Source organism: Sphaerodactylus townsendi, linkage group LG08, assembly GCF_021028975.2.
Source record: "Sphaerodactylus townsendi isolate TG3544 linkage group LG08, MPM_Stown_v2.3, whole genome shotgun sequence".
Lineage (NCBI taxonomy): Eukaryota > Metazoa > Chordata > Lepidosauria > Squamata > Sphaerodactylidae > Sphaerodactylus > Sphaerodactylus townsendi.
Genome location: NC_059432.1, coordinates 19,543,702 through 19,569,146, shown reverse-complemented (window position 1 = coordinate 19,569,146; position 25,445 = coordinate 19,543,702). Strand labels below are relative to the sequence as shown.

The window sequence follows — 25,445 nt, the reverse complement described above, 5'->3', positions numbered from 1 at the left end:
CAGTAACTTGGACAAGGAGCCAAGGGCTTGCAGCTCCAAGTAAAGAAAACTCTGAAGGAGGCGGGAGGTACCCATGTCAAACAGGTTGAGGGGTGTGTGGGTGCTCAGAAGAAATGTAGCAATTATTTATTCGAGGAAAAAACACAAGTGGATTTTGGGAAAAGTTCAAAAGCTTATCTTCCCTACTTCTGCACCTTCAAATGGTCCCTCAAGGGCTGCTCTTGGCAGGCAGAGACATCATGAGCAGTGTGGGATGGATTTGCGTGAAGTGTTGCCTGCCTACCTGGACAGAAAGTCTTGTTAACCGCCGCTCATTGTTAGCCTGCGTTTTTTTCCCTCACAGAGTTGAAGCTCAAAATGTCAGAAGAACAAAGCTGCCCCCTCAAAGCGCCCCAAAGAAACTTGCACCAGGACAGCTCCAAGGAGACCGTGAAGCAAGATGCGGCTGGAGCTCCCATGAGTCCTTCCGTAGAAGAAACCATGGACGCCATGTTGAGGCAACTGAAGGAGAAACGGCAGCAACTCAGCATCCCTGAGAACATCAAGGTACGTCGCTTGCGTTTGCTCACCTCACCAAGGTCCAGCTCTTTAACTGCTGGGCCTTTAGTATCCGTAGCATCCAAAATGGCATCACGGAATACTCTTGGTCATAGGTGTCAAACTTGCGGCCCTCCAGATGTTATGGACTACAGTTCCCATCATCCCCTGCCAGCATCATGCTGGTAGGAGATTATGGGAACTGTAGTCCATAACATCTGGAGGGCCGCGAGTTTGACACCTGTGCTCTTGGTTGACTTAATAAGACTTGAAAGGAAAGGAAGTGATTTACCCTTTGAGAAAAAAATTGTAGGCGTCAGTCAGTATTTCTCTACGCACTTGCCAGTGGGAAGGGTTGTATCAAAAGACAATAACATTTAGACAAGGGACAACTGGAAGTATGTGCATGTCAACAGCTTTTTAAAGAATCAACTCTAATGAATGAGACTGAGGCAAGCAGCTTTTTCTGGCTGGAGTCTCACAACCCAAATACTATACACATAACAACACAGCACAAGTGTCTGGAATTCATCTCTGAATATCGAGTCCTTCCCAAGGACCTAGGATATTAGAGGTATTTGCGTAGAATATGTGCAGTTCCTAGAAGTTCCTATTATTATTATTATTATTATTATTATTATTATTATTATTATTATTATTATTATTATTATTATTATTATTATTATTATTATTATTATACAAAACAGTTATACACAGCAAACAAGATCAATATGCTGGATTTTGTATTACATCACACGTCGGACACTTCCCAAGCATCTAGGACTGTGTGATGTATCGACGAATAATGCGTGCAGAGCCGAGTAGGGTGGCCTTTTGCAGCTGACATATGGTGATTTTGTCAGCGCCAATTGTTTTTAAGTGCCGTTCAAGATCTTTAGGCACTGCACCCAGATTATTATTATTATTATTATTATTATTATTATTATTATTATTATTATTATTATTATTATTATTATTATTATTATTATTATTATTATTATTATTATTATATTGATACAAAAACAGTTATACACAGCAAACAAGATCAATATGCTGGATTTTGTATTACATCACACAAAATCACATGATGATGAGGATGATGATGATGATGATGGTGGTGGTGGTGGTGGTAGATTTCACAGCTGCCAGATCTTTAGCTGGTTGTTGGTCTTCATTACAATTCGAGCCTCACCCAGAGGCCTAGGAAGTTATAATGTATCGGCGTAGTATTCGTGTGGATCCCAGCAGGGCTGCCTTCTGAATTTGACAGATGTTAATTTTGTCAATTCGAAGATGTTTCAAGTGCTGCCCTAGTGTTTTTGGGATGGCGCCCAGCGTGCCAATTACCACTGGGACAACCTCAGCTGGTTTGTGCCATAGACGCTGAAGCCCGATTTTCAAATCGCGGTATCTAGTGACCTTCTTGTGTTCTTTTGTAATGACCCTGCTGTCACCGGGAACTGCTATGTCGATGATGGTCACTTTCTTGTCCTCGATCACGGTGATGTCTGGTGTATTGTGTTTCAACACTTTGTCCATTTGGATTCAAAAGTCCCACAGGATCTCAACCTTCTCATTTTCCATTACTTTCTCTGGACAATGTTCCCACCAGTCCTTAGCTGTTCTTATGTTGTAATTCTTGCATAAATTCCAGTGGATCATCTTGGCCACTGAGTTGTGTCTCTGTTTGTACTCAGTCTGGGCAATCTTTTTGCAGCAGCTGAGGACATGATCTACAGTTTCATCAGTTTCTTTGCACAATCTGCATTTTGCATCATCTGAGGAATTTTTCGATTTTGGCCTTGATCGAATTTGTTCTAATGCCTTGCTCTTGAGCGGCTAAAATCAGGGATTCAGTTTCCTTTTTCAGAGTTCCAGTTGTTAACCACAGCCAGGTCTTTTTGTTATCCACCGTGTCTTTGATTTTCTCCAGAAATTGGCCGTGCAGTGCTTTGTTGTGCCAGCTTTCAGTCCTCATTTTAATCACATGAATACACATGTGTAATAGGAAGGGCTGCAGCTCAGTGGAGGAGCTGCTGCTTAGCATGCAAAAGGTCCCAGGTTCAGTCCTCAGCATCTCCAGGTAAAAAAGGATCAAGCGGTAGGCAGTGTGAAAGACCTCTGCCAGCGATTGTGGGGAGCAGCTGCCAATCAGATCTAAATGGCTTGGGTCCCACCCATCTGAAGGAGCGCCTGCACCCATGTGAACCTGCCCAAGCATTGAGGTCAAGCAGTGAGGCTGTTTTGGTGGTCTCTTCCCACACTGAGGTGCACGGGGAGAGAGTACACAAGAGGGCTTTCTTTATGGATGGCCCCAGATTAAGGAACAGCCTTCCCGTGGAAATTCACCTGGTGCTAACACTTTATGGGTTTTGACGTCTGGAAAAGACCTTCTTATTCACCTAGGCCAGGGGTCTGCAACCTGTGGCTCTCCAGATGTTCATGGACTACAATTCCCATCAGCTCCTGCCAGGGCTGATGGGGCTGGTGGGAATTGTGGTCCATGAACATCAGGAGAGCCACAGGTTGCAGACCCCTGACCTAGGCCTTTGGCCTTTAACCCCCCTCTAGAGGCTGCCAGTCTGGGATGCGGGAGGGCATGTGGGTGGGAATTACTATGGTTTTAAGGTTGATTTTATGTCAATGTTTTCACTGTTGTGTTTACAGTCAATTTTAATGTTGTAAGCTGCCCTGAGATCTCCATATAGGGTGGGGTATAAATGCCAATAAATAAACGAATCAGAGCAGACATTGGTGACCTTGATAGACCAGTGATCTGATGCAGTACAAGATAGGCTCATGTGTACAGGAAGAACTTTATTGAACTAGGGGTGAGGTCATTTATTCATTCTGGGAAGGGATCGTGGCTCAGTGGCAGAGGATCTCTTTTGCGTGCAGAAAGTCCCAGTTTCGTTATACAGTTGACGTGAAAGACCTCCACCTGACACCTAGGGCCGTTGCTGCCTGTCGTTGCTGCCTGTATTGTCGAAGGCTTTCACGGCCGGAATCACTGGAGTGCTGTGTGGTTTCCGGGCTGTATGGTCGTGTTCTAGCAGCGTTCTCTCTTGATGTTTCACCTGCATCTGTGGCTGGCATCTTCAGAGGATCTGATGTAGGAAAGCAAAGCAAGTGGAGTATATATACTGTGAGGTCAATAGGTGAATGCATCTGAATAGAAGTAACCTGGCCTTTGTTCCCTTTGATTGCTGTTATCTATAGTTGTCCTGTGTTTGTGTGGAGCTGATTAGTCGCTGTCTTGATTCTAGTGTTTTTCAACACTGGCAGCCAAATTCTGTTCATTTTCATGGTTTCTTCCTTCCTGTTGAAATTGTCCATGTGCTTGTGGATTTCAATGGCTTCTCTGTGTCGTCTGACATAGTGGTTGTCAGAGTGGACCACTTGCTTTCCTTTCCTACATCAGATCCTCTGAAGATGCCAGCCACAGATGCAGGCGAAACGTCAGGAGAGAATGCTGCTAGAACACGGCCATAGAGCCCAGAAACCACACAGCACTCCATCTTGTTTAAGTTTCCTATTCCTCATCCAGGCCATAATAAATTCTGGGGCTGATCAGATCTGAGGAGAATGAAAAACAAATCCCATAATGTTGTGTTTTAAGCCTGGACGATTTTACGCTTGTGAATTCAATGTTCAGTGAGTACCTATCCAAGCCTTCAAGACACATTTATTTTCAAAATGGAGCATTTGAGGGGTGTTTGTTGAACTGTGGTATCATTGCCGTTTCCTCATTGAGATACCTAGTTTAGATCGTAAGTGATCCCAAGGGGCTGTTAAAAGAGGAGCATCTGGCCCTTAATATTTCAATTATTTCAACAAGACTTTAAGTAATAGGCAATTAGCTACTCCAATAGTAATTATAAAAGGGATTGGCCGTCCAGCTGCCTTTTAGCCACTGAATTATAACTTCATTTAAAAGGCAGCAGTTATTTTGGTGCATGTCTGGAATGTTGAAGAAATACACCCAATGATGGAATTAACAGAGCTTAAAAATCCAGCAATCAAGGGCCTTTATTTTGCACTCCGTTTCTTGTTCATTGGGGATAGCTGGTTCTTAGCAAACTATTGCATTCATTAGCTTCACTCCTGATGGAATCCTTATTTTTCTCCCATTGGCTCAAATCCCTCTTTTGTTGACGGAAAATATGTAAGAAGAGCACGTGTAATGGTGTCAGTAGCCAGCACACAGGCCTCATCAATTCTACAGCACAATATCAGTATGATCCCACCTTCTACCTAGCCTTTCTCTCAGCAGACCATGTTTGAAACCTGTACTGAAGTTAAATAAGAACATAAGAACATAAGAACATAAGAACAAGCCAGCTGGATCAGACCAAAGTCCATCTAGTCCAGCTCTCTGCTACTCGCAGTGGCCCACCAGGTGCCTTTGGGAGCTCACATGTAGGATGTGAACGCAATGGCCTTCTGCGGCTGTTGCTCCCGATCACCTGGTCTGTTAAGGCATTTGCAATCTCAGATCAAGGAGGATCAAGATTGGTAGCCATAAATCGATTTCTCCTCCATAAATCTGTCCAACCCCCTTTTAAAGCTATCCAGGTTAGTGGCCATCACCACCTCCTGTGGCAGCATATTACAAACACCAATCACACGTTGCGTGAAGAAGTGTTTCCTTTTATTAGTTCTAATTCTTTCCCCCAGCATTTTCAATGTATGCCCCCTGATTCTCAGACCAGGATGTCTGCATTTGTGCATGACACAAAACCATCATTAAGGCTAACCAAGGTTAATGAACCAACTTCATATCCTAATCCAGTGATGGCGAACCTTTGGCACTCCAGATGTTATGGACTACAATTCCCATCAGCCCCTGCCAGCGTGACCAATTGGCCATGCTGGCAGGGGCTGATGGGAATTGTAGTCCATGACATCTGGAGTGCCAAAGGTTCGCCACCACGGTCCTAATTTGATGGACTTTAACTAATTATAGTTAGTGGAGAGGGCTTAGTCTGGACAATCAAACTAACCACAGTTAGTTGAGCAATCGTTTTGTATGATGCCCAAACTGACCCAATATACAGCTGTGCCTGGGGCAGAAGAAGAAAATGCTAATGAAGAAATGAATAAAATAGTCCAGAAATGAAATCAGGAAAACTTTCTTTCCATCCTCAGAACAGATTTGTTTTGGTTTTTCCTCCCATAGACTGATTAGGATGAGTCCTTTCGAAAAGCAGTGAGGATCAATTTACACGATGACCATTTTTTAAAAATAGTCACTGTAAACTTCAATAATAAACATCAGGAAAAGGATCTTGTAAAAGGATCTTGTAAGAGGCTGTGGCCCTGTGGTAGAGCAGTTACTTGGCATGCAGGAGGTCCCAGATTCAGTCTCCAGCATCTCCTCATGATATGAAAGACCTCAACCTAAGATCCTGAAGAGCCGTTGATCAGCACAGAGCAAAATTCTGTGCTCATGGCAGAGCTTCTGCAAAGCTCCGTCCGGTTAAAAATAAACCATCCAAAAGATTTCTCAGTGTTCAAAAGATTTATTATTCTGTCAAAGTGGCAGCTCAGGGAACGCTCCTCTGGAAAGTAGACAAGGAGGAGGTTCAAAGCACTATTGTCTGCGTAACATATTTTATACCTGTTCCAAACATCCCTCCTTGTCCTTTGCCCATTGGCTGGTCAAAAGGACATACAGACTTGGTCATCTCATCGCCCCACCCTTCATCCACCTTGCGGACCTCTATCTATCTATATAAAAATCTATCAGTGCGTTTTTCTGCTGACAGATAATCTCTCAAACTACTGGACCAATTGCTTTGAAATTTTCACACAACGTTGCATTTGCGTGCAGCCAGGTTTCCATACTGTTTCCACACCTCCTGTTGTGTACATGTCACAACTGTGCCCGTTATTGTGTACATGCCACACCTGTGACAGTTGGAACCACAGTTCTGTTCCACAACAGCGCCATCTCCTGGCCGTCAAAGCAACACCCTCTGATACAAAGGAAACAACCATGCCTTCCTTGAAAACCACTGCCATCTGGAGTGAAAAAGATGGGGTCTGCCATCTGCACATGGCCCACCCACCCTAGCGGAGGAAGGGGAAGGTGAGGGAGGGTCCGGGGGCTTGCTGGACCAACCGCTCTGAAATTTGGACACAACGTAGCTCATGCCTCCCAGCGTGTTTTAAGCTAGATAATTTGCCTGCAAGGGAAGGGAGTGAAAGGGACAGGGACAGCCACCTGCACATGGCCCACCCACCCTAGCAGAGGAAGGGGAACGTTAGGGAGGGATGGGACGGGTTGCCATGCAAGGGAATGGGAGAGAGGGAGGGGAGTGAGGGGTCCCTTGCCCCTCCCCTCCTTTGCAATCATTGTGCAATGACACATATTCGAACCGTTCGCTTCCCCTTTTCTTTCTTTTCCACTTCACCAGACTCAGCCACAGCAATGCGTGGCCGGGCCCTCTAGTATTTGGTTAAAACTTAAGTCAAAAACATTTTATGTAAGGGTTGCTATAACAACTAAGATCTATTCCGTTTTTATCTGTGTTTTCTGTGCACTCTGCCTCCTTGTTTGGCCTACCCAAATTCCAGCCTTTTCTGAAAAGTTCAGTATCCCTTTGAGGTGAACCTCTTCAGTTTCGTTTCTCTAACTGAAGTAAGTTTCTGAAGTGCTTGGTGCCCTGTGAATTACTTTTATGTAACTTGTGTGATTAAATATATATCTCCCTTATGGCTTAAAAACATCTATAAGCTAACATCCCTATCACCACTGCCAGTCTGAGTAGACGTGACTGACTTGGATGGACCAATTCAGTTTGAGGAAGTTTTATGTGTCCAAGTGTCCCAACATGGTACAATCATAAGTTATTGCATCTTGAGCAACCTGGGATTCGCATATCTTCGGGACTGCATCTCCCCATATTGCCCACAAAGGTGGCTTTGATCCCCTGGAAGGAAATCTCCTGGTGGTTGCTGGCTCCAAGGACATTTGATTAATCTCAACCAGAGCCAAGGCATTTTCAGCCCTGGCTCCTGCCTAGTGGAACTCTCTTCCAGCTGACTTCACGCACAGCCCAGCAGGATTTGGTTCAATTCTGCATGGCCTGCAAAAAAGAGATGTTCCACCAGGCCTTTAGTTGAGGCAGTTTTGAGTCCAATCCATCTGCTGGCCTATCAACCCTGTCCCCACCCTCCCCCACGCCCCCAGTCCTGAGAGCTAATATCTGGAGATAAAATTGGACAGGCAGTGGTGGGATCCAAAAATTTCAGTAACAGGTTCCCATGGTGGTGGGATTCAAACTGTGGCGTAGCGCCAATGGGGCTAGGCAGGGCATGACGGGGGCATGGCCAGGCATTCTGGGGTGGGGCATTCCTGGGCGAGGCTGTGGCAAGGATGCAGCCACTGCGCTGGTCCTTGGGCGGGAAACGAATGCACGCAGGCGCAGGCTGCCACGCACGCCGGTGCACCTCCTGCTAGACTGCTTCAAGTTCTGCACACTACTGCTGAGAGGAGGGGCATAACTAAGGCAAAAATCACGTGGCAAAACCACCAATTAGTAACCCCCTCTCGGCACACACAAATAATTAGTAACCTACTCTCAGGAACCTGTGGGAACCTGCTGAATCCCACCTCTGTGGAGAGGGTTGATAATGTTTTTATAGGCGACCCAAGGTTTATAATTGTATTTGTTATACTTAAATGATTCTATGTTTTCAATTATGCGTGTGAGCCACTCTGAACCTGGCCCTGCCTAGGAATGGGCAGGGTACCAAAACTAACAAAATAAATAAAATAAGTATCTGAAAATTGGGGATGTGAAACTCAAGACGGGAGGGAAATTGCACTCAGTCCCACCTGTTAGGCACTGGTCAAAAGCCCTGCCCTCAAGGCAATAGCCGGTTATGAATAACCATCCCAAAGCTTCTTCAGTGTTCAGAAATTTATTGTTTCCTTTCAATTCTGCGCAGAAGAGGGAACTCTCCTTTGTCAAGCAGGACAGAGAGGAGGTTCAGAGTGCTGCCGTCTGTGTAACATAATTTATAGCTGTAAAAACATACCACCTTGTCTTTTGCTCATTGGTTTGAGTCAAGAAGACGTACAGACCTGGTCATTTCATCCCACCTCTTATACACCTTGCCCACTCCCATTTTTAGTGAAACTTAAGTCAAAAACACCTTACGTAAAAGGTTTCTATAACAACTACTGGTTTCTATACTAACGAAGATTTTACTTCATCTTTATCTGTATTTGTGAGCTTCTGCTAACTTCTTATCTCTACTGAGGGGCCCTGTTTTCCCAAATCAAAGCTCAGTGTCAGGCTGCTCTATGAGTTTCGTTTCTTCCAACGAAAGTAAGTTTTTGAAGTGCTTGGTGCCCTGTGAATTACACTCATATAACTTGTATGATTAAATACAATGGCTTAAAACATTATAAGCTTAGCATATTCATATCACACCCTTCACACTGCTCCCTCTCTCTTAATAGCCCCGCCCCAGTTTTACTTTCTCTTTCAACACCTTTGTCTCTGCCTTCAGCACCTTTGTTTTTGTTCTCTTTCAACACCTCCAGCAATCCCCTCCTCGCTTTCTCTGCTGCTTTCTTCCGAGCTGAAGCCAGGTAGAAGTTGACTAGGCCCAGGTGCTACTGCCTCCGTTGCTAGGCAACCCCATAGTGCCAAGTGTGATTTCACATACTTTAGTGAGAGCTCAGTCAACATTCTTTGTTTTCCGGTACAATTTAACATACCTTCCTTCATTGTTAAAAACTTTCTATAGATTTCTGCAGGCTGAAGGAGGCGTCCCCCCCCAATCCCCCCTATCTGTACATGGCCTTATTTTGTGGATTTGTTAATCTGCATTGTTCACCATGTTCAGCATTAGATATAATTATTTAAATCCCTCTATTGTTGAGACCAATAGGATTAAAAAGGCATAGCTGGATGTTGCTTTCACTGTGGTGAGTGAGGCTTTCAGTGGGATTCCCACTTGCCGGGAAGGACTGTGGTGGGGAAACAATGCTTCTGTACTAATATAGTACATGCATAAACCTCTAGAAGGTGATAATTTGATTCACAGGGGTTTTTTTTAATAAATGGTTTTTTTTCAAATAGGCCATGACCAAAAAGCAAATGGCTTTGGAAAAACTCACTCTCCAGAAAAGCCTACTGTATTTTGAAAGTATTCATGGACGACCTGTAAGTATGCCACGAGAAGATAGATACGTCTTAAATTACCCATTACTGTATCACTTTCTTCTGAGATGACTCGTTAAACATCCGAGTGTCATTTTGAGGTTCTGAGTGGAACGTGAAACAGCCTTCAGATGTTTCTGAAATTGATTCTCCCCCACCCTGAAACAGCATCACTTTCAATGTTTAAACTGGGGACCTCAGATTCTCCCTTTAAATCCATGCTGAAGGGGGTGGATTTAAAAGGAGAATCTGGAGAATGTTGTTTTAACTGGGTATCCCAGATTCTCCCTTTAAGGTGGATTTAAAAGGCAAATCTGGGCTGCCTAGCTTAAACACCATTGAAAGTGATGCTGTTTGGGGGTGGATTCCAGCATCACAGCGGCTGCCCATGGGTGTTTTTTTTTTGCAAAACTCAGATTTTGCACCGGGCTCCATTTTTCCTAGCTATGCCTCTGCTTCCCCCTCCCCCACGACAAACACCCTGTGAGGTGGGTGGGGCTGAGAGAACTCTGAAGAACTGTGACTAGCCCAAAGTCACCCAGCTGGCATGTGCTGGAGTGCACAAGCTAATCTGGTTGACCAGATAAGCCTCCACAGCTCAAGTTGCAGAGCAGGGAATCAAACCCAGTTCTCCAGATTAGAGTGTACCTGCTCTTAACCATTACACCACACTGGCTGCAGGTTATCGATTGGTGATAAATAGTGGCATCCATGCCTGTGTGAACCAGTTCTTCCAATCATTAGTCCATAAAGAAGCCAGAACTTGGTTGCCATGAGTCCTCAACTGTCATTAGTGGTTCAGGGCAAATTCAGAAAGCTTTTTTGTTCTGTGACAGCTGCGGATTTTCATTGGGCCATGCTGTCAACTGTTGAACTTGTTGGGATTGGTCCCAAGTGTAGGTGCCTGCCACGTTCAGCAAGTGGCATCAGTATTTGCATGATCAGCTCAGCTACCTGGTAAAGGCAGGTGGAAAAATGTAGCTGGTCTGGACGAACAGACTGTATGGATTGAGTTTAAGGCATCAGTCTCCTTTCTTGCTGTTTCATTATTGTTATCTACAACTGAGCAGTGTCGTGTGGCTCAGAGGGAGGGTGTGACACAGAGATATGCTGCAAGTATGCAAAAAATTATACAGATTGTGGAACAATAGATGATATAGATGAGCTACTCCTCATGGTTGGAGAAAAGTCCAGGACAGCTCTGCAGGATATCTTTAACATTTGCTTATTTTAAAGTATCTATGCAGAGCCTACTGAATGCAAGCCCCTAGGGGATGGGGCGGTATAAAAGTTTAAACAATAAATAAATAAATAAATAAATACCAGCAGATAGTTCTCCTGCATAGCAGCCGTGCCTTAAATAGGCCTCAGTTTTAGCCAACTCCATCCAAAATTCCTTGATTTTCTCTGATGTATCTCAGATCATACTTGCTTTAGACTGTTTCTCAATCCCTTCAAAACACACGGGATGGAGATCTCTAGCTGTCAAGGGACAGGATTTTGTTAATTATCTGGCCGATTACTGATATCCAGCCTCATAGCAATACTTTGGTGACTCCAACTGAAAACCTGATGTGCCAACAATGGGCTACCCTGTTTCCCCAAAAATAAGACCTACCCCAAAAATAAGCCCTAGCATGATTTTTCAGGATTTTTGGAGGATGCTTGAAATATAAGCCCTACTCCCAAAAATAAGCCCTAGTTACAGATTCCCCGGCACAACTGGTCTGGTCAAACCTTGGGGAAAAAATAAATCCGCTGAAAATAAGCCCTAACTCATCTTTTGGAACAAAAATGAATATAAGACCCTGTCTTATTTTCGGGGAAACATGGTATTAATTATATATAAGCCAGTTTGTAACATTGTGCCATGCTTAGACTCCTAAGCAGATCCTGTTGACATTAGACTTAGAATGGTGCAACATTTCTTAGGAGTTCACTGTAAAAAACACAATTGAGGACATACCACTGGGGGCAGCTTGATTTCCAATCCCTAAGCATTACCAGGGGCAGGGATCATGTTTAGTGCCCAGAAGTGGTTTCTTTAAGTGTGCTTCTCCCATGTAAGTAGTCATTCACTCACGTGAGGAATAGTAAAACGCTGTATTCCGAGAGGTCTGATCATATCTGTTCCCCATGGATTGCCTGTCTATTACTGAATGAGATGGTGTCATGCGGGGCATCCCTCATGGGTCTTTGCAATACGCTCCCCCTCCTTCTGCATTCACATACAGTTCCTGTATGAATGGTAGGAATATTCCTAGTCATTGTTACTGACCTTGTTCGCATCCTGCCTATTTCCAAGGATCTACCTGGGCTATTGGTGGTTTTGCACTTTGAATTTTGAACGGAAGCTATTATGTGGCATAGAGCATTTTCTAATGTCTTCAATGTGAGCTGCAGTTAGAATCCCGTCATTCTGGTTGTGAGTGCCTGGCAATCTGGGTCTTTCCACCTGCCCCAATTGTGCAAGCAGAAGCCAAATATCAGAGAGATGTTGGGGAGAGGGCTGGATCGTGCTCACCATTTTGCACGTGCTCCAGTCTCTGCACATGCATTCATACATAGTTTGGATATGCAAGCATGTAAGGAGGTTAGGGAAAGTCAGATCTGAAAAGTTTTTGACAACCTGTGAAAGAGGAGATAGCAAACCACTGAAGAAAGAGTTTTAATAGGCTTGAGGCTTGGAGTAAGTAGATATGTGTTGGTTTGGTTCTATTTTATTATATTTTGACCGCTAACATTTTTTGTAAGTGGTATATACTTTTTGCAGCTTTGGTTCGCCTACTTTGTATAACGGGAGACCAAGTTATGCACGATCTTCCAGATGCGTGTATTTGCCATTTTGCATGAATGCGGCAATGTGCATGTGAACGTGCGCCATGAAAAATCCTCTCATGTAAATGGAAAATATGCACATTGCCCTTTTTTACATTATGCAAGTCTATGACTGTAATAAAGATTTGATCGGCTGATGGACCTCCGGGGAAATGGCACTTCACTCCCATCGAGCCTCTGGGGGCTTCTGGCCATTCTTGCTGAAAGGGCAATTTTGCTGGCTGGTAGAGTGAGTTTTTTCTCAGCTCCTCAGTCACTGGGGACCTAAAATTCGACAGGTGGACAAGAAAGGGCTTAATAGTTAGTTAGTTCAAAGAAAACCTAGGATCAGCAAGTCTGTGTGAACCGTGAGCTTTGAGAGTTAACCTCCCCACTTTTTAAAGTATTGTTTTTCCTTTTCTATTATTCCAGTTATTTTATTTTATTTTTTTACTCCTCCTGATAAAATTACGTTATTCTTATGTGTGTCTATGTTCATTTGCTTTCTTATTCTTTTAATCTTCTTTTCCTTTTCTATCACATTGGTTGGTAAATTTAAAAAAATAGAAAAAGGGTTTGATTGATTGATGTTGCCCTGTCTGCACCAAATGGTGAGAATACAGTGTTGAGAAAATTGCATGCAGCTTGATGTCCTGGTGTATATGACAGGAATGCCAGAATTGTACTTGCTGAAAAGGGTGGTAATATGAAATGAAAATCTGAAAAGAAGTTCAGATGGAATAAATCTGGAATATCTCTCACTTTATACACATGTCTCTGCAATCCAGTGATGTTCATATTAATTACCTCCTTGATTATTGGTGTTAACATGTATCGACAATTAAGTATTCAAATTCTGTCTCTCTCTCCTTTTTGGTATTTCAGAAGGTAGCTGCGTCGGCCTCCTGTAGAAGAGCTAGTCAGTATTACCTTAGGTTTCTGACAGTGGGAGCTCTTACTCTTGGAAGCTTATACCCCCAAAATCTTAGACTGATTCTGCATGGGCCAAAAACAGCAGTGTGAAAACGGTGTGAAAATGGTGTAAAAGGGTTTAAAACAGTGTAAAAGGGTTTATACTGTTTTCACACCGTTTTCACACCGCTGTTTTTGGCCAATGTGGAATCAGCCTTAGAATCATAGAGTTGAAAGAGACCATGAGGGCCATCCAGTCCAACCCCCTGCCATGCAGGAACACACAATCAAAGCACTCCTGATAGATGGCTGTCCAGCCTCTGTTTAAAAACCTCCAAAGAAGGAGACTCCACCACTCTCCAAGGCAGTGAATTCCACTGTCAAACAGCCCTTACCAGCAGAAAAATCTTCCTAATTTTTGGTGGAATCTCTTTTCTTGTACCTTGAATCCATTACTCCTGGTCCTAGTCTCTGGAGCTGCAGAAGGTCAGTTCTGGGAAAACTGGAATCCAAACAGTCCAAACAATTCCAATAAAGACCGGTGTCCGGATGTAGTCCTAATTCATAGGAGCTCAGTCACTCCCATTTATCCATAATATTTCAGATGCTGCCTCGCCCCAAACTCATGTAGATTTAGATCATTGTATTGACCATTGACCTTCACAATCATTACATAACACATTAAAACTATAACTCAGTCGGGTCCCACTCCCAAGGTGACATCTCTTCAGATGTCATGGAGAATGAAGGCCTTGGGGATGGAGGGTGCCAGTCTGAGGTGGAGGAAGATGCTCCCTTAGATGGGAGCCCTTCCTTAACTGGTGATCAGCTATCCTCTCGCACTGAGGATACCCCTCGGGGAGGTGGGGGGCTCCTTGTAGTGGGTGATTCGATCATTAGAAATGTAGAGAGTTGGGTTTGTGAGAGGCGTGATGACCGCATGGTGACTTGCCTGCCTGGTGCGAAGGTTGCGGATGTCATGCTTCGTCTAGATAGGCTTTTAGACAGTGCTGGGGTGGAGTCAGCAGTTGTGGTCCACATTGGCACCAATGACATTGGGAAATGTAGCCGGGAGGTTCTGGAAGCTAAATTTAGGCTGCTAGGAAATAGGTTGAAGTCCAGGACCTCCAAGGTGGCATTCTCAGAAATGCTACCCGTTCCACGCGCAGGGTGAGCTAGGCAAGCGGAGATACAGGGTCTCAATGCGTGGATGAGAAGGTGGTGTAAGGCAGAGGGTTTCAGATTTGTCAGGAACTGGGGAACCTTTTGGGACAAGGTAGGCCTGTACAAACGGGACGGGCTTCATCTTAACCAAAGAGGAACCAGGCTGCTGGCGCTCAACATTAAAAAGGTGGCAGAACAGCTTTTAAACTGATCACTGGGGGAAAGCCGACAGGAGCTGAGGTGACTTCGGTTCGGAATACAGTATCTGTGGGGATGCAGACAGAGGGGGAGGTTTTTCTAAATCAACCACATACAAGCGAGGAACATAGCAATGTGCATGTGACAAGGGATAGTGTCTACAAAAGACTTGAGGGTAAAGCACATAAATCCCAGGTTAAGGACAGAGACAGGGTATACAGGTGTCTCTATGCTAATAGTAGAAGCATTCGACCTAAAATGGGGGAGCTAGAGTACAGAGTTTTGAAGGAGGACTTTGATATAGTGGGCATTACAGAGACATGGTGGAATGAGGAGAACCAGTGGGATGCTGTTATACCAGGCTACAGGCTCTATAGGAAGGATAGGACAGGGCGCATTGGGGGTGGAGTTGCCCTTTACATCAAAGAGAGCATAGTATCACATAAAATAGACAATGCAAGGGGAGCTGGTTCCCCTACAGAATCACTGTGGATATCAATACCAGGTGTGAAGGACAGTTTAATATTAGGAATATATTATCGTCCCCCCCAGTTTAATATTAGGAATATATTATCGTCCCCCTGACCAAAGTGCACAAGAGGATTCTGAGATGGAAAAAGAAATTAGAGAGGCCAACAAAAACAAAAATGTAGTGGTAATGGGTGATTTTAATGCTATTCTTTCATAGCGATCAGTACCAGACAACAACAAAAATCAATTTTGTCATGATTAGACAAATCTGGCCCATTAGGCAACAACCTATTTATATAGGGTTCATGTAAAGGTTTTTATATTTCCGTAGGAAAAATGGCAGCATTAAAAGGTTTTTTTAAAACATTAATCACATTGGGGTTTTTTTTTACAATGAATGCTACTTTTTATCCCACTGCAAGTCAAATCATCAATAGGATGAGGACAAATGCACTTCTTTGGCACAGAGCACAGATGTCAAACTCACGGCCCTCCAGATGTTATGGACTACAGTTCCCATCGCTGGCAGGGGATGATGGGGACTGTAGTCCATAACATCTGGAGGGCCACGAGTTTGACACCTATGGCACAGAGCATTTAAGAGCATCTCATTTCTGCCGAGTCAACACAGTGATTCATTTTCTTTCAGGCCAGCAAGCAAGATAGGAGTCTGATGAAGCCTCTGTACGAACGCTACAGGATTATCAAGCAGCTTCTGTCGACACCGACTTTGATCACCACCATTGTAAGTCCAAAGAAGATTGGTGTAAATCACCATTTGTGTTCTCTGAACTGTTGTTCCATTTGCAGCGCAGTCCTCTGGGATGTTACCACAATCCATGCCATGTCTACTGATTGTGTGTTGGTTGAATCCTTTGTGGAGGTGAGGAGATATAAGTGTGTGGGCTGTCCCTTCCACATCCACATGACTGCCAGCTCAAGAGCATGGCATTTATGCATGAAGGGAAATTTTACATGCATAGGCTCTGCCCTGTGGTGGGGAGTATTTGTAAGTCTCCAAAATACTAACAAAACCATATAGAGGCTAAACAAGACAGCATGTATAAGCCAATTTGTGCAAATTAAACAATACATATTTTGATGTTACATTGCTCTTGTGTTAAAGATAATTGAATGAAATCAGATGCAAAATAATTAAATATTACAACCACCATGAAATTTTACTTGCAAAATGGACATGTAACATAACCAATCCAGCAACTGTTGGATGCAGCAAACCTCTGTTTGTCAAATGTTTACTTCTGACTTCTAGGCAGATTTTGTGTTAGGGTTAATGATTGAACCATAAATGTCTCAGGTTATGAGCGTGTTGATTTGATGTGTTTGGCAAACATAGGTTTGCTGCATCTAATAGTTGCTGGATTGGTTTGCTAGGTGTCCATTTGGCAAGTAAGATGACACGCTTGTGGCAATATTTAATTGCTGTATAAATTCAATGAATAATAGGATATATAATTCCATTCAACGATCTTTAATACAAGAGTAGTGTCACAACAAAATGTGTACTAGTTTTGTCGAAGGCTTTCATGGCCGGAATCACTGGGGTGCTGTGTGGTTTCCGGGCTGTATGGCCGTGTTCTAGCAGCATTCTCTCCTGACATTCCGCCTGCATCTGTGGCTGGCATCTTCTGTGTACATCTTCTGTGTACTAGTTAATTGGCACAAATTGGATGATACATGCTGCCTACTTTAGCCTTTACATGATTTTGTTATTGTTTTGAGACTTGTCATCTGTGTTGCCGATCTGTTGTTTAGCTTATGCTTTGGGGAATATTTGTGCGATTGTACGCTTCACTCACGTGCATTTTCTGTCCTCCCAGTCTGGGGATTACATTGAGACAGAAGGGCTAATGTTGTTGTACCCGCTCTCACTCTATGGTCATTGTTAGAATGTGCAATTGGAATGCTCTATGTAGTGTTCATTCAAGCTTAATTTTGGCTCTTCCTATTGTTGTGGGGGGTTTTTTAGAGCCTGAATTGACAATGCAGATTGACAATAAAACAGCCCTGCTTTTGTGTACAACAGCTATTTCCTGCAGATGGTACAAAAGAGAGCAGTGTGATGCATAAGAATTGCTGCAGGAATTTTCTGCAGTGAAGATGCATAAAGCATAGTGGCTGAGTGATCATGAATTCTGGGAAGGTTAATAGACCCAGTGTTCTGATAGAGGGGATACATAGATATTTAAATTTGCACATATACCCATGACTGGCTTCGCTCTAAAAACATTTATTGTGAAAAACAACCATGTAACGCCACTGCTTTCCATAGCTAACTTTTTCCTTTCTGCTAAATCCCGAGTGGGCCTTTATCTTGGCTTTGGGGAGTAGGTATCCCATGTAGGGGCTGAATCTCTGTACCATTCTCCCCCCTCCCTGAGAAAGTATGTATCTACCACAAATATAGGCATTGCACTATATGTGGGACAATTACTTTTTTGGGGGGTCAGGGTTCAGAAAGAAATAATCTGAATAGAAGAAGATAGATACTTTGCCCCAGGCTGGATTTCTTGTGCCCTCTGCTCTGGTGAATCACTTCTTTTCTGTGGAAATGTGCATCCCATTTTACTGTCCTTTTGAGAACTGACTCTAAAGCAAAGCTGCTTGGAAAGGACCACTGCATCTTTGATGAAGAATACGAAACTTGTGCCCTGAGGGCAGAGTTTCTATTGGTCCAGATTAATCAGTCTGCCTCCTTTCCTCTGCTTCCTGTGGGTCCCTAACACCATCGGGACCCATTGTTCTTTCTTGGGAGGGTGACGTAAGGGTTTCGTGGGACGCTGTTTTAGGATATAACTGTTGTTTATACTATATTTATGTTTTTATATATGACGTTTTATATTATACACCGCCCTGAGCCCTTCGAGGATAGGGCGGTATATTAGATCAAAAATTTATTATTATTATTATTATTATTATTATTATTATTATTATTATTATTGTTGTTGTTGTTGTTGTTGTTGTTGTTGTTGTTAATGTTGTTGTTAATGTTCTTCTTCTTCTTCTTCTTCTTCTTATTATTATTATTAATAATAATAATAATAATAATAATAATAAATTGGCTCATACAACACTACTTTGAGGAGCTCTCTTCATCAATAACTTTGTGGTGCCGATCTAAATCCCCGCCCCCCATTGTCTTCCCCATTAATTTTCAAAGCAGATTGCAACAGGCAGTTAATTTGAGAACCTGACTTCCTTGTTATAAGCAGGAGGAAGAAGATTCTGATGAAGACCATTCCCAGAGTAGCTATGAATTGTCTTCAGCCACCTCGTCCCTCAACCTGCCTGCTGATGTTCATCTGTGCCACTCGGATGAGGAAAACGAACCTGCCTTTGTCTCACCCCTGGATGAGAAAAAGGGAATGAAACAGCCTGCCTTGTCTATGTCCAACCTGCACGAAGCCACCATGTGAGTCTCCAGCTTTTTATGTATTCTGAAAAATATTCATCTCTCACCTTGTCATCAGCAATCCAAAAAATAGCTAACAAAAGTCTGCTAATATTACTTTCCCAAGCAAAGCTGCATCCTTCAAGGCCCATGAACTTCCATGGATCCAGAAGGGTCTAACGCTGCTTGGGAAGCTAAGCAGGGGTGTCCCTGGTTAGTACTTGGATGGGAGACCATCATGGAATACCAGGATTGCTGTGAAGAGGAAGGCAGTGGCAAACCACCTCTGCTTGTCTCTTGTCTTGAAAACCATAGTGGGTTGCCATAAGTTGGGGGTGACCTGATGGCACTTTAGAAACACATACACAGTTAAGTGGGGTCGGACCTGGTGTGTACTTGGATGGGAGGAGACCACCAAGGAAATCTAGGGCTGCTACACAGAGGCCGGCAACGGCAAGCCATTTCTCACCACTTCTGACCTTGACAACCCTACAGGATTGCTGTAAGTCAGCTGTGACTTGATGAAATTTTTCACCACCAACTTTGCTTAGGATCGTACTCACTTTAAAAAAAAAAAACTTAAGACATAGACATGGAATTTTGCAATTAAAAAAAAACATTAAACTGTAGCCAGAACTGGAAATTGCCTTGGCAACAAAAGAGCAATTAACAGAATGAATTGAACCAGCAGAATCCTTCCACAAATCTACAGTGAATAACTAGCAATTAGGAACAAGTAAATCTACCTAGTTTGGGTTTGCTGTTTGCTTACATTTGTTTTCGTTCCTGTGCAGAGTTTTGGCTCTCTGCTTCTTGCTGCTGATCAAGTAAATTAATTTGCATGCTGATTTTGTTTTACAATACACACATGCTGGTTATCTGTACAATGCAGACTATCTGTATATAATATATGTATAATGCTGGGTGACTGACACACCCCAAGTGCACATGTGTGGGGCAAGGAAGCACATGGTGGTACAAAAATAAAAACTCATATGTTTGATTCTCCCAAAAGAAAACAGAAAAGCTTGAGGAATTAAATCCCTATAAACCACTGAGGACAGTCATTGAATTCACTCAGTGCATTTCCAGGGATTGAAGGCACGTGGGCTGAGCTGCAGAGGAAGAGCTCCATGCATGGTGCAGGTGATGGGAGACGGTATTTTTTGTTGGTTTTTCACATTTTGGCCCGCAGCGGCACATTTTTAAAGCTAGTGGCACTACATTTCAGGGTATCATCTGGAGGTACCAGACTTTCAAGGTGGCTCCAGGATGCCCTCCTGGTAATATCATCCAGCCTTGGTGAACTTTGCTTCTGGGGGCAGTGTGGGGGGGGGGACTGGTTGAGAGAGTTCTGAGGGACTCAGCCAGCAGACTTCATGTATAGGAGTGGGGAAACAAAATAAGCCTTTTGGGGGCCCATAAAATGAACCCCCAGAAGCAAAGGTCACCAAGCCTGGATGCTATTACCAGGAGGGCCTCCTGGAGCCACCTTGAAAGTCTGGTACCTCTATCTTCAAAAATGTGCAGCCTACTTACACATACAGAAATTCCCCATTGACTACAATGGAGCCAAGGCACTGTGGAGCAGAGAATCTGGGCAAATTTCCTGGGGTGCCTGTCAAGGAAGCATTTGTAAAGCTAGTGGCACAAACATTTCAGGGTCTCATCCAGAGACTGTCCTGATGATACCACCTGAGTTTGGTGAAGTTTGGTTCAGGGGGTCCAAAGTTATGGACCCTTAAAGGGATAGCCCCATCTCCCGTTAGCTCCCATTGGAAACAATGAGGATGGGACACCCCCTTTGGGGGTCCATAACTCTTGACCCCCTGAACCAAACCTCACCAGACATGGGTGGTATCATCAGGAGAGTCTCCTGAAAAATCCTCGAAATTTTGGTGCTGCTAGCCTAAAAACAGCCCTGCAGGCCAAAAACTGAACAAACACCAAACATTGCAAAAAACACACAAACGAACCTGAAATTTTTGCACCCCCACCCCCGTGACCAAGTGGGGGGTGCCTGGGGACATTTGACTCCCTATGTTCCCAAGGCAGATACACCCCTGCTTTCAAATGGAAGAAGAGCAAAGTATCATTTCTGGCTTGAAGCTTCAGACCTGCACGTAGGACCCACGCCGGGGAGATTTATTTTTAAAAAATGAATGATACCCTGAATTTTTGGTGCCGCTAGATTAAAAAATGTGCCTTCTGCAGGCCAAAATGCTAAAACCACCAAAAAATACCAAAACAAGCCTGAATGCCTTGCATTCGGATTTGTTCATATTCGGACAGGACATATTCGGCCAATGTTGACCTGAATATGCCCGAATGCGCCCAGATTCAGGCCGAATCTGAGATTCGGTGCACACAAATCTCCAAGCCTAGTTCTGAGCCAACTAAACCAGCATAGTTGGTTTAACTGTGCAGCTATAAGGAACCTTTTGTAACATGAGTGTCTGAAATATGCAGCCTAGGACTAGGAAAGTTGCTGGGCCAGAAATAGATGACATTGTGGCTATATTAGCACAAATTGATTTGGGAATTCTCAAAACAATGAGTTATCACTCGGGTTGGGAGAACTTCCTCATCTGTATTTTTAAGAAGAAAAACAGTGAGGAACGCTGTCTCACTCTGTACTTGAAGAGAAAAATATTCCAATGGGAGATTGATGCACTCTGAGGCACTCTATAGTTACACTCGCACTGGGTGCAGTAACACTTGTCAACGATCAGTTTGTGACTTCAAATCTGCCTTCCGTCCATTGTTTTCATTGAGCATTTTCAATACCGCATAGTTCTCAAATCCCAATTCTCCTTTGGCAGGCCTGTGCTGCTGGAGCATCTCCGTGAAACCCGAGCGGACAAGAAAAGACTACGGAAAGTGCTGAGAGAGTTTGAGGAACAGTTCTTTAAACAGACAGGAAGGTAAGCCCGTTGCCTGGGTGTGTTTACGTTTGGTTACCCCAGGAATGTGCACCCCCACACATCACAAGAAGTGAATTATTTAGCTCAGGATGTTTGCTGGCTAAAGTATGGCTGGCTCTGGTTTCTGGGAGGCCTGAGAAGTATACCATCCAATGATTTCTGATACCACCCCCCCCGCAATACTTTTTCCTGCATCTGTGCACACTCTCTTGGAGGAGAGGACAGTTGCTGAAAAAACCATGCCCCACACTCTGCTGTACCAGCAGCCAAATGGGAGATCCACCACTGGCGATAGCCATGCATGCTGCTATGACTTTGCTGGGTCCTTGGGGCTGAATTTCTGTTCTCTGGTTGGTAGTGGGCTTCCTGATAGGCCATGGGTCTCAAGCATTGATGAGGCCTTGCCAGCCTTTAATGTTGTCCTGGAATGAAGAGTCTGTGGATGCGTGAACCAGAGCTATGGTGCAAATGGAATGGGTGCTTCATAGACGGGGCATTTTTAGTGGTGGCACCTCATCTTTAGAACGCTGCTCAGGCTTGCCTGGCACCTACCTTATTTTCCTTTTGACACCAGGCTCAAACTTTTATTTTTACTCAGACTTTTAGGTAAGGAGCCCTTATCTTTTAGAGCTGTTTTTAATAGTCTGCTTCTAATCCAGCGATGGCAAACTTTTTCGAGACCGAGTGCCAAAATTGCAACCCAAAACCCACTTATTTATTGCAAAGTGCCAACAAGGTAATTTAACCTGAATACTCAGGTTTTTATTTAGAAAAAACGGTTGGCTCCAAGGCGAGCGTTACTCAGGAGTAAGCTTGGTGGTAGTCGGTGGCTTTGCTTTGAAGCAACTGTGCAACTCTTTCAACGGGTGAATCATGACCCTAGGAAGGTTTGCTCAGAAGCAAGCCCCATTGCCAGAAACCGAGCTTACTCCCAGGTAAGGGATTGTGCTTTAGTTTAACAGCACTTAACAGGGTTACCTACACTACTTCCCCAAAACTAGGTCTTACGTTTAATGCTAATAATCGAGCCCAGTGGCCCAGGCCAGCCTAGATGTGTGTGTGGGGAGGCACTCTGTTTGCGTGTGCCCACAGAGAGGGCTCTGTGCCATCTCTGGCACCTGTGCCATGGGTTCGCCATCACTGTTCTAGTCTGAGAACTATTTTAGGGATTCCATTTGAGGCGGCTGAATGTTGTGTTACACTTTCCTTCACTGCGCTTCATTGTGGATCAGAGTGTTCCTCACAACTGGCTGTCCCAACATAATTGGTCCCACATCTGCGCTCGATACTTCAATTTCTGCTCCTAATGCTGTTGCTGCATTATCATGTTTCTTCTTTTGCTGCCTGTGGGAACTTCTTAATTTGAAGGAACCAGTCAAAGAAAGAAGGCTGAGCTTGTCAGAGGCTGGATAGCTTTCCGTGAAGCCTGGCTCCTCCTGCCTGTTCAGTGACACTGATTTTATTTTTTGCCGCTCCCCTAGGAGTCCCCAAAGGGAAGACCGCATCCCCATGTCGGAGGAGTACTCCGAGTACAAGCACATCAAAGCCAAGCTCCGGCTGCTGGAAGTTCTCATCAGCAAGCACGACGTTTCCAAAACCATCTGAAGCTGCCGGCGTTTTGCAATAGCAAAAAGCTCCCAGGTTGGGAGGAAGAATCGCGAAAACGATGTGGGGCTGGTTCTTTCGGCACAACAGCCCGAACTTCGGATGCACTTTATTAACGTCGCTGTCCCCCGGCTGAGGAGAGAAGTCGGAGCAGGTGGGAGGGCGCGGGTGGGGAGGTTGGCTTCTGACCTGCGCGTTGTCACCCATCGCGCTGTCCTACACTCAGCCAAAAACGGGCAGCCTTATGCAAATTCAGGAAGCTAGTTTAAGGAAACACCCTTTGGACTCAACGCTCTTCTCTGAAGGCAAATGGTGTCCTGGCCTAGAGGTGCAGCAACTGAGGGGTTTGTGAGGCGGCAGAACTCTGAGGTGATAGAAGGGACTTCCCCGCTTCAGATTGTAGGTAAAGGATTACATTGTGCCCACTTCCCTATATGTTAATACTACTCTGCATGTGGAAAACAGGTACCCCGTGGTAAGGACTAAGTTAGAGATGTTCTCCCCCATGCATTTTTTTTGACTCTCACCAACTACCATCTGAAGTGGTAATGCCCATTTTACCCCTTTGTAATCCTGTCAGTTCATTCTGTTTGTAATGTGGGGGAAACTCCACATTCAGAGATGGCAAACTTTTGGATACAGTGCCAGGAGGCAGCAGCAGGGGAGGCCTCGGCTTCTGTGCCTTGTTCCTCCAGGGTAACTGGCTGGCCACTGTTTGAAACAGGCTACTGGACTAACAGCCCAATCCCATTGGGGGGTGGATTCTATCGTGGAGGCGCCGCAGGGCTGTGATGATGTATTTGCCTCGTCCAACAATGTAAGGGGCACCCCTGCCAATGAGGAGGTAAAGATGCCAGCAGCTGCTGCCTCTCTGTTCTGCAGTGGCAAAACCTAGAAGGCCAGGTCACTGAGGAGTTGCACTGGCGTCCAATTGGATGCCTGCGCAGGAGGAGCGGGATTCCCCGAGTTGGAACCAATGTTTGTTGGCTCCCTTCCCCCTGGATATGCAAGCAGTTGTGCCACAGCCTGGGGCTTAAGCATGCAACATCCTTTGGGGTGGCGTCAATCAATTAAGCCCTAGGGAGGGCTTTCCAGCGGTGGGGTTTTTTTGGGGGGGTTGCTTCCACATGCTGCTGGAAAGCCCCCGGGTGGTGGTGGGGTGGCACTGCAACAGCGCCATCCTCAACTGCCTCGGGCTGCGGATTGGGTATAAATGGACTTCTGGGTTGATCCAGTGAGGCTCTTTTTCATGTTATTTCTACAGTGGTACTTAAAATACAGAAAGGACAGTGCAGGCCTTTAAATGGGGAACCCCAGATTTTCTCTCTTCAGTTCTTGGGTCAGTGTCAGCCCACCCTTTTGTGGAAGTCTCGTGAAAGGTCTCAAGAAAAATTAATTTACCTGTGAACAGTAAACGACCTTTGGGGGCAGGGGGGGGGGGGAATTCAAGATTCCTCTTCCAGGTAACAAGCCAGTTCAAATGGCATTGCTGAATCAGCCCCAAAGTTCTTTCTGTTTACTTTTGGGGCTCGCACGGGATTTCTGGCAGGCTTTTCTGTAGAAAGCACATTGGATTCAGAGGTGAAGCTGGATTAGCATTTAGGTAAAGAGCCTTGCTTTCCTCTGTGCCTGTTGAGAGAAGAGCCACTCTTGTTGGTTGGATTCAAGCAGGACTTTCGGTCTTGGCACCACCTGCAACAAGCTATTCCTGTCCAAACCAGACTCCAGGAGAGTGAGTAGCTGGGATGGTCAGCACAGTGTACTCTGGAGGCCTCTAGGCCTAACCGCAGGCTCCACTAATTCCAGGAAGTTGACTTCACGCCTCGCAAAAAGCGAGTTGGCCTGTAAACAAGAGCCTGAGTCTCACAGCAGCTCATTTTTCCTGAGGAATTCACACCCTGCTGCCATCCAAGAAGACGTGAACGGGGTCGCTTTTCAGACCTTGTCAGTCTCTAAGGCACAGGTGTCAAATTTGTGGCCCTCCAGATGTTATGGACTACAATTCCCATCATCCCCTGCAAGCATGATGCTGGCAGGGGGTGATGGAAACTGTAGTCCATAACATCTGGAGGGCCGCGAATTTGACACCTATGCTCTAAGGCATGGTCTGTCTCCCTCTTGTATTTGGGCCCTCTGATATTAATGAATAGGGATTGACGCTACATTTATCATTCTGGTGGATACTTTTCTCATCTAAGATGCACGCGGTGCCTTCTCCTGGGGCGT

At 44.6% G+C, this 25,445-nt stretch overlaps 1 protein-coding gene across 1 annotated transcript in view; it reads left to right on the top strand.

Moving 5' to 3' along the window:
* Window positions 1-25,174, top strand: part of FAM13C (family with sequence similarity 13 member C) — a 97,140-nt gene extending 71,966 nt beyond the window's left edge. Inside the window, exons 9-14 of the mRNA XM_048506867.1 lie at window positions 344-546; window positions 9,636-9,719; window positions 15,928-16,023; window positions 18,512-18,711; window positions 21,513-21,614; window positions 23,096-25,174. Coding sequence (XP_048362824.1) covers window positions 344-546; window positions 9,636-9,719; window positions 15,928-16,023; window positions 18,512-18,711; window positions 21,513-21,614; window positions 23,096-23,219 — 809 coding nt within the window. The 3' untranslated portion in view covers window positions 23,220-25,174. The remainder of the gene's footprint in view (window positions 1-343; window positions 547-9,635; window positions 9,720-15,927; window positions 16,024-18,511; window positions 18,712-21,512; window positions 21,615-23,095) is intronic.
* Window positions 25,175-25,445: the final 271 nt, after the last annotated feature.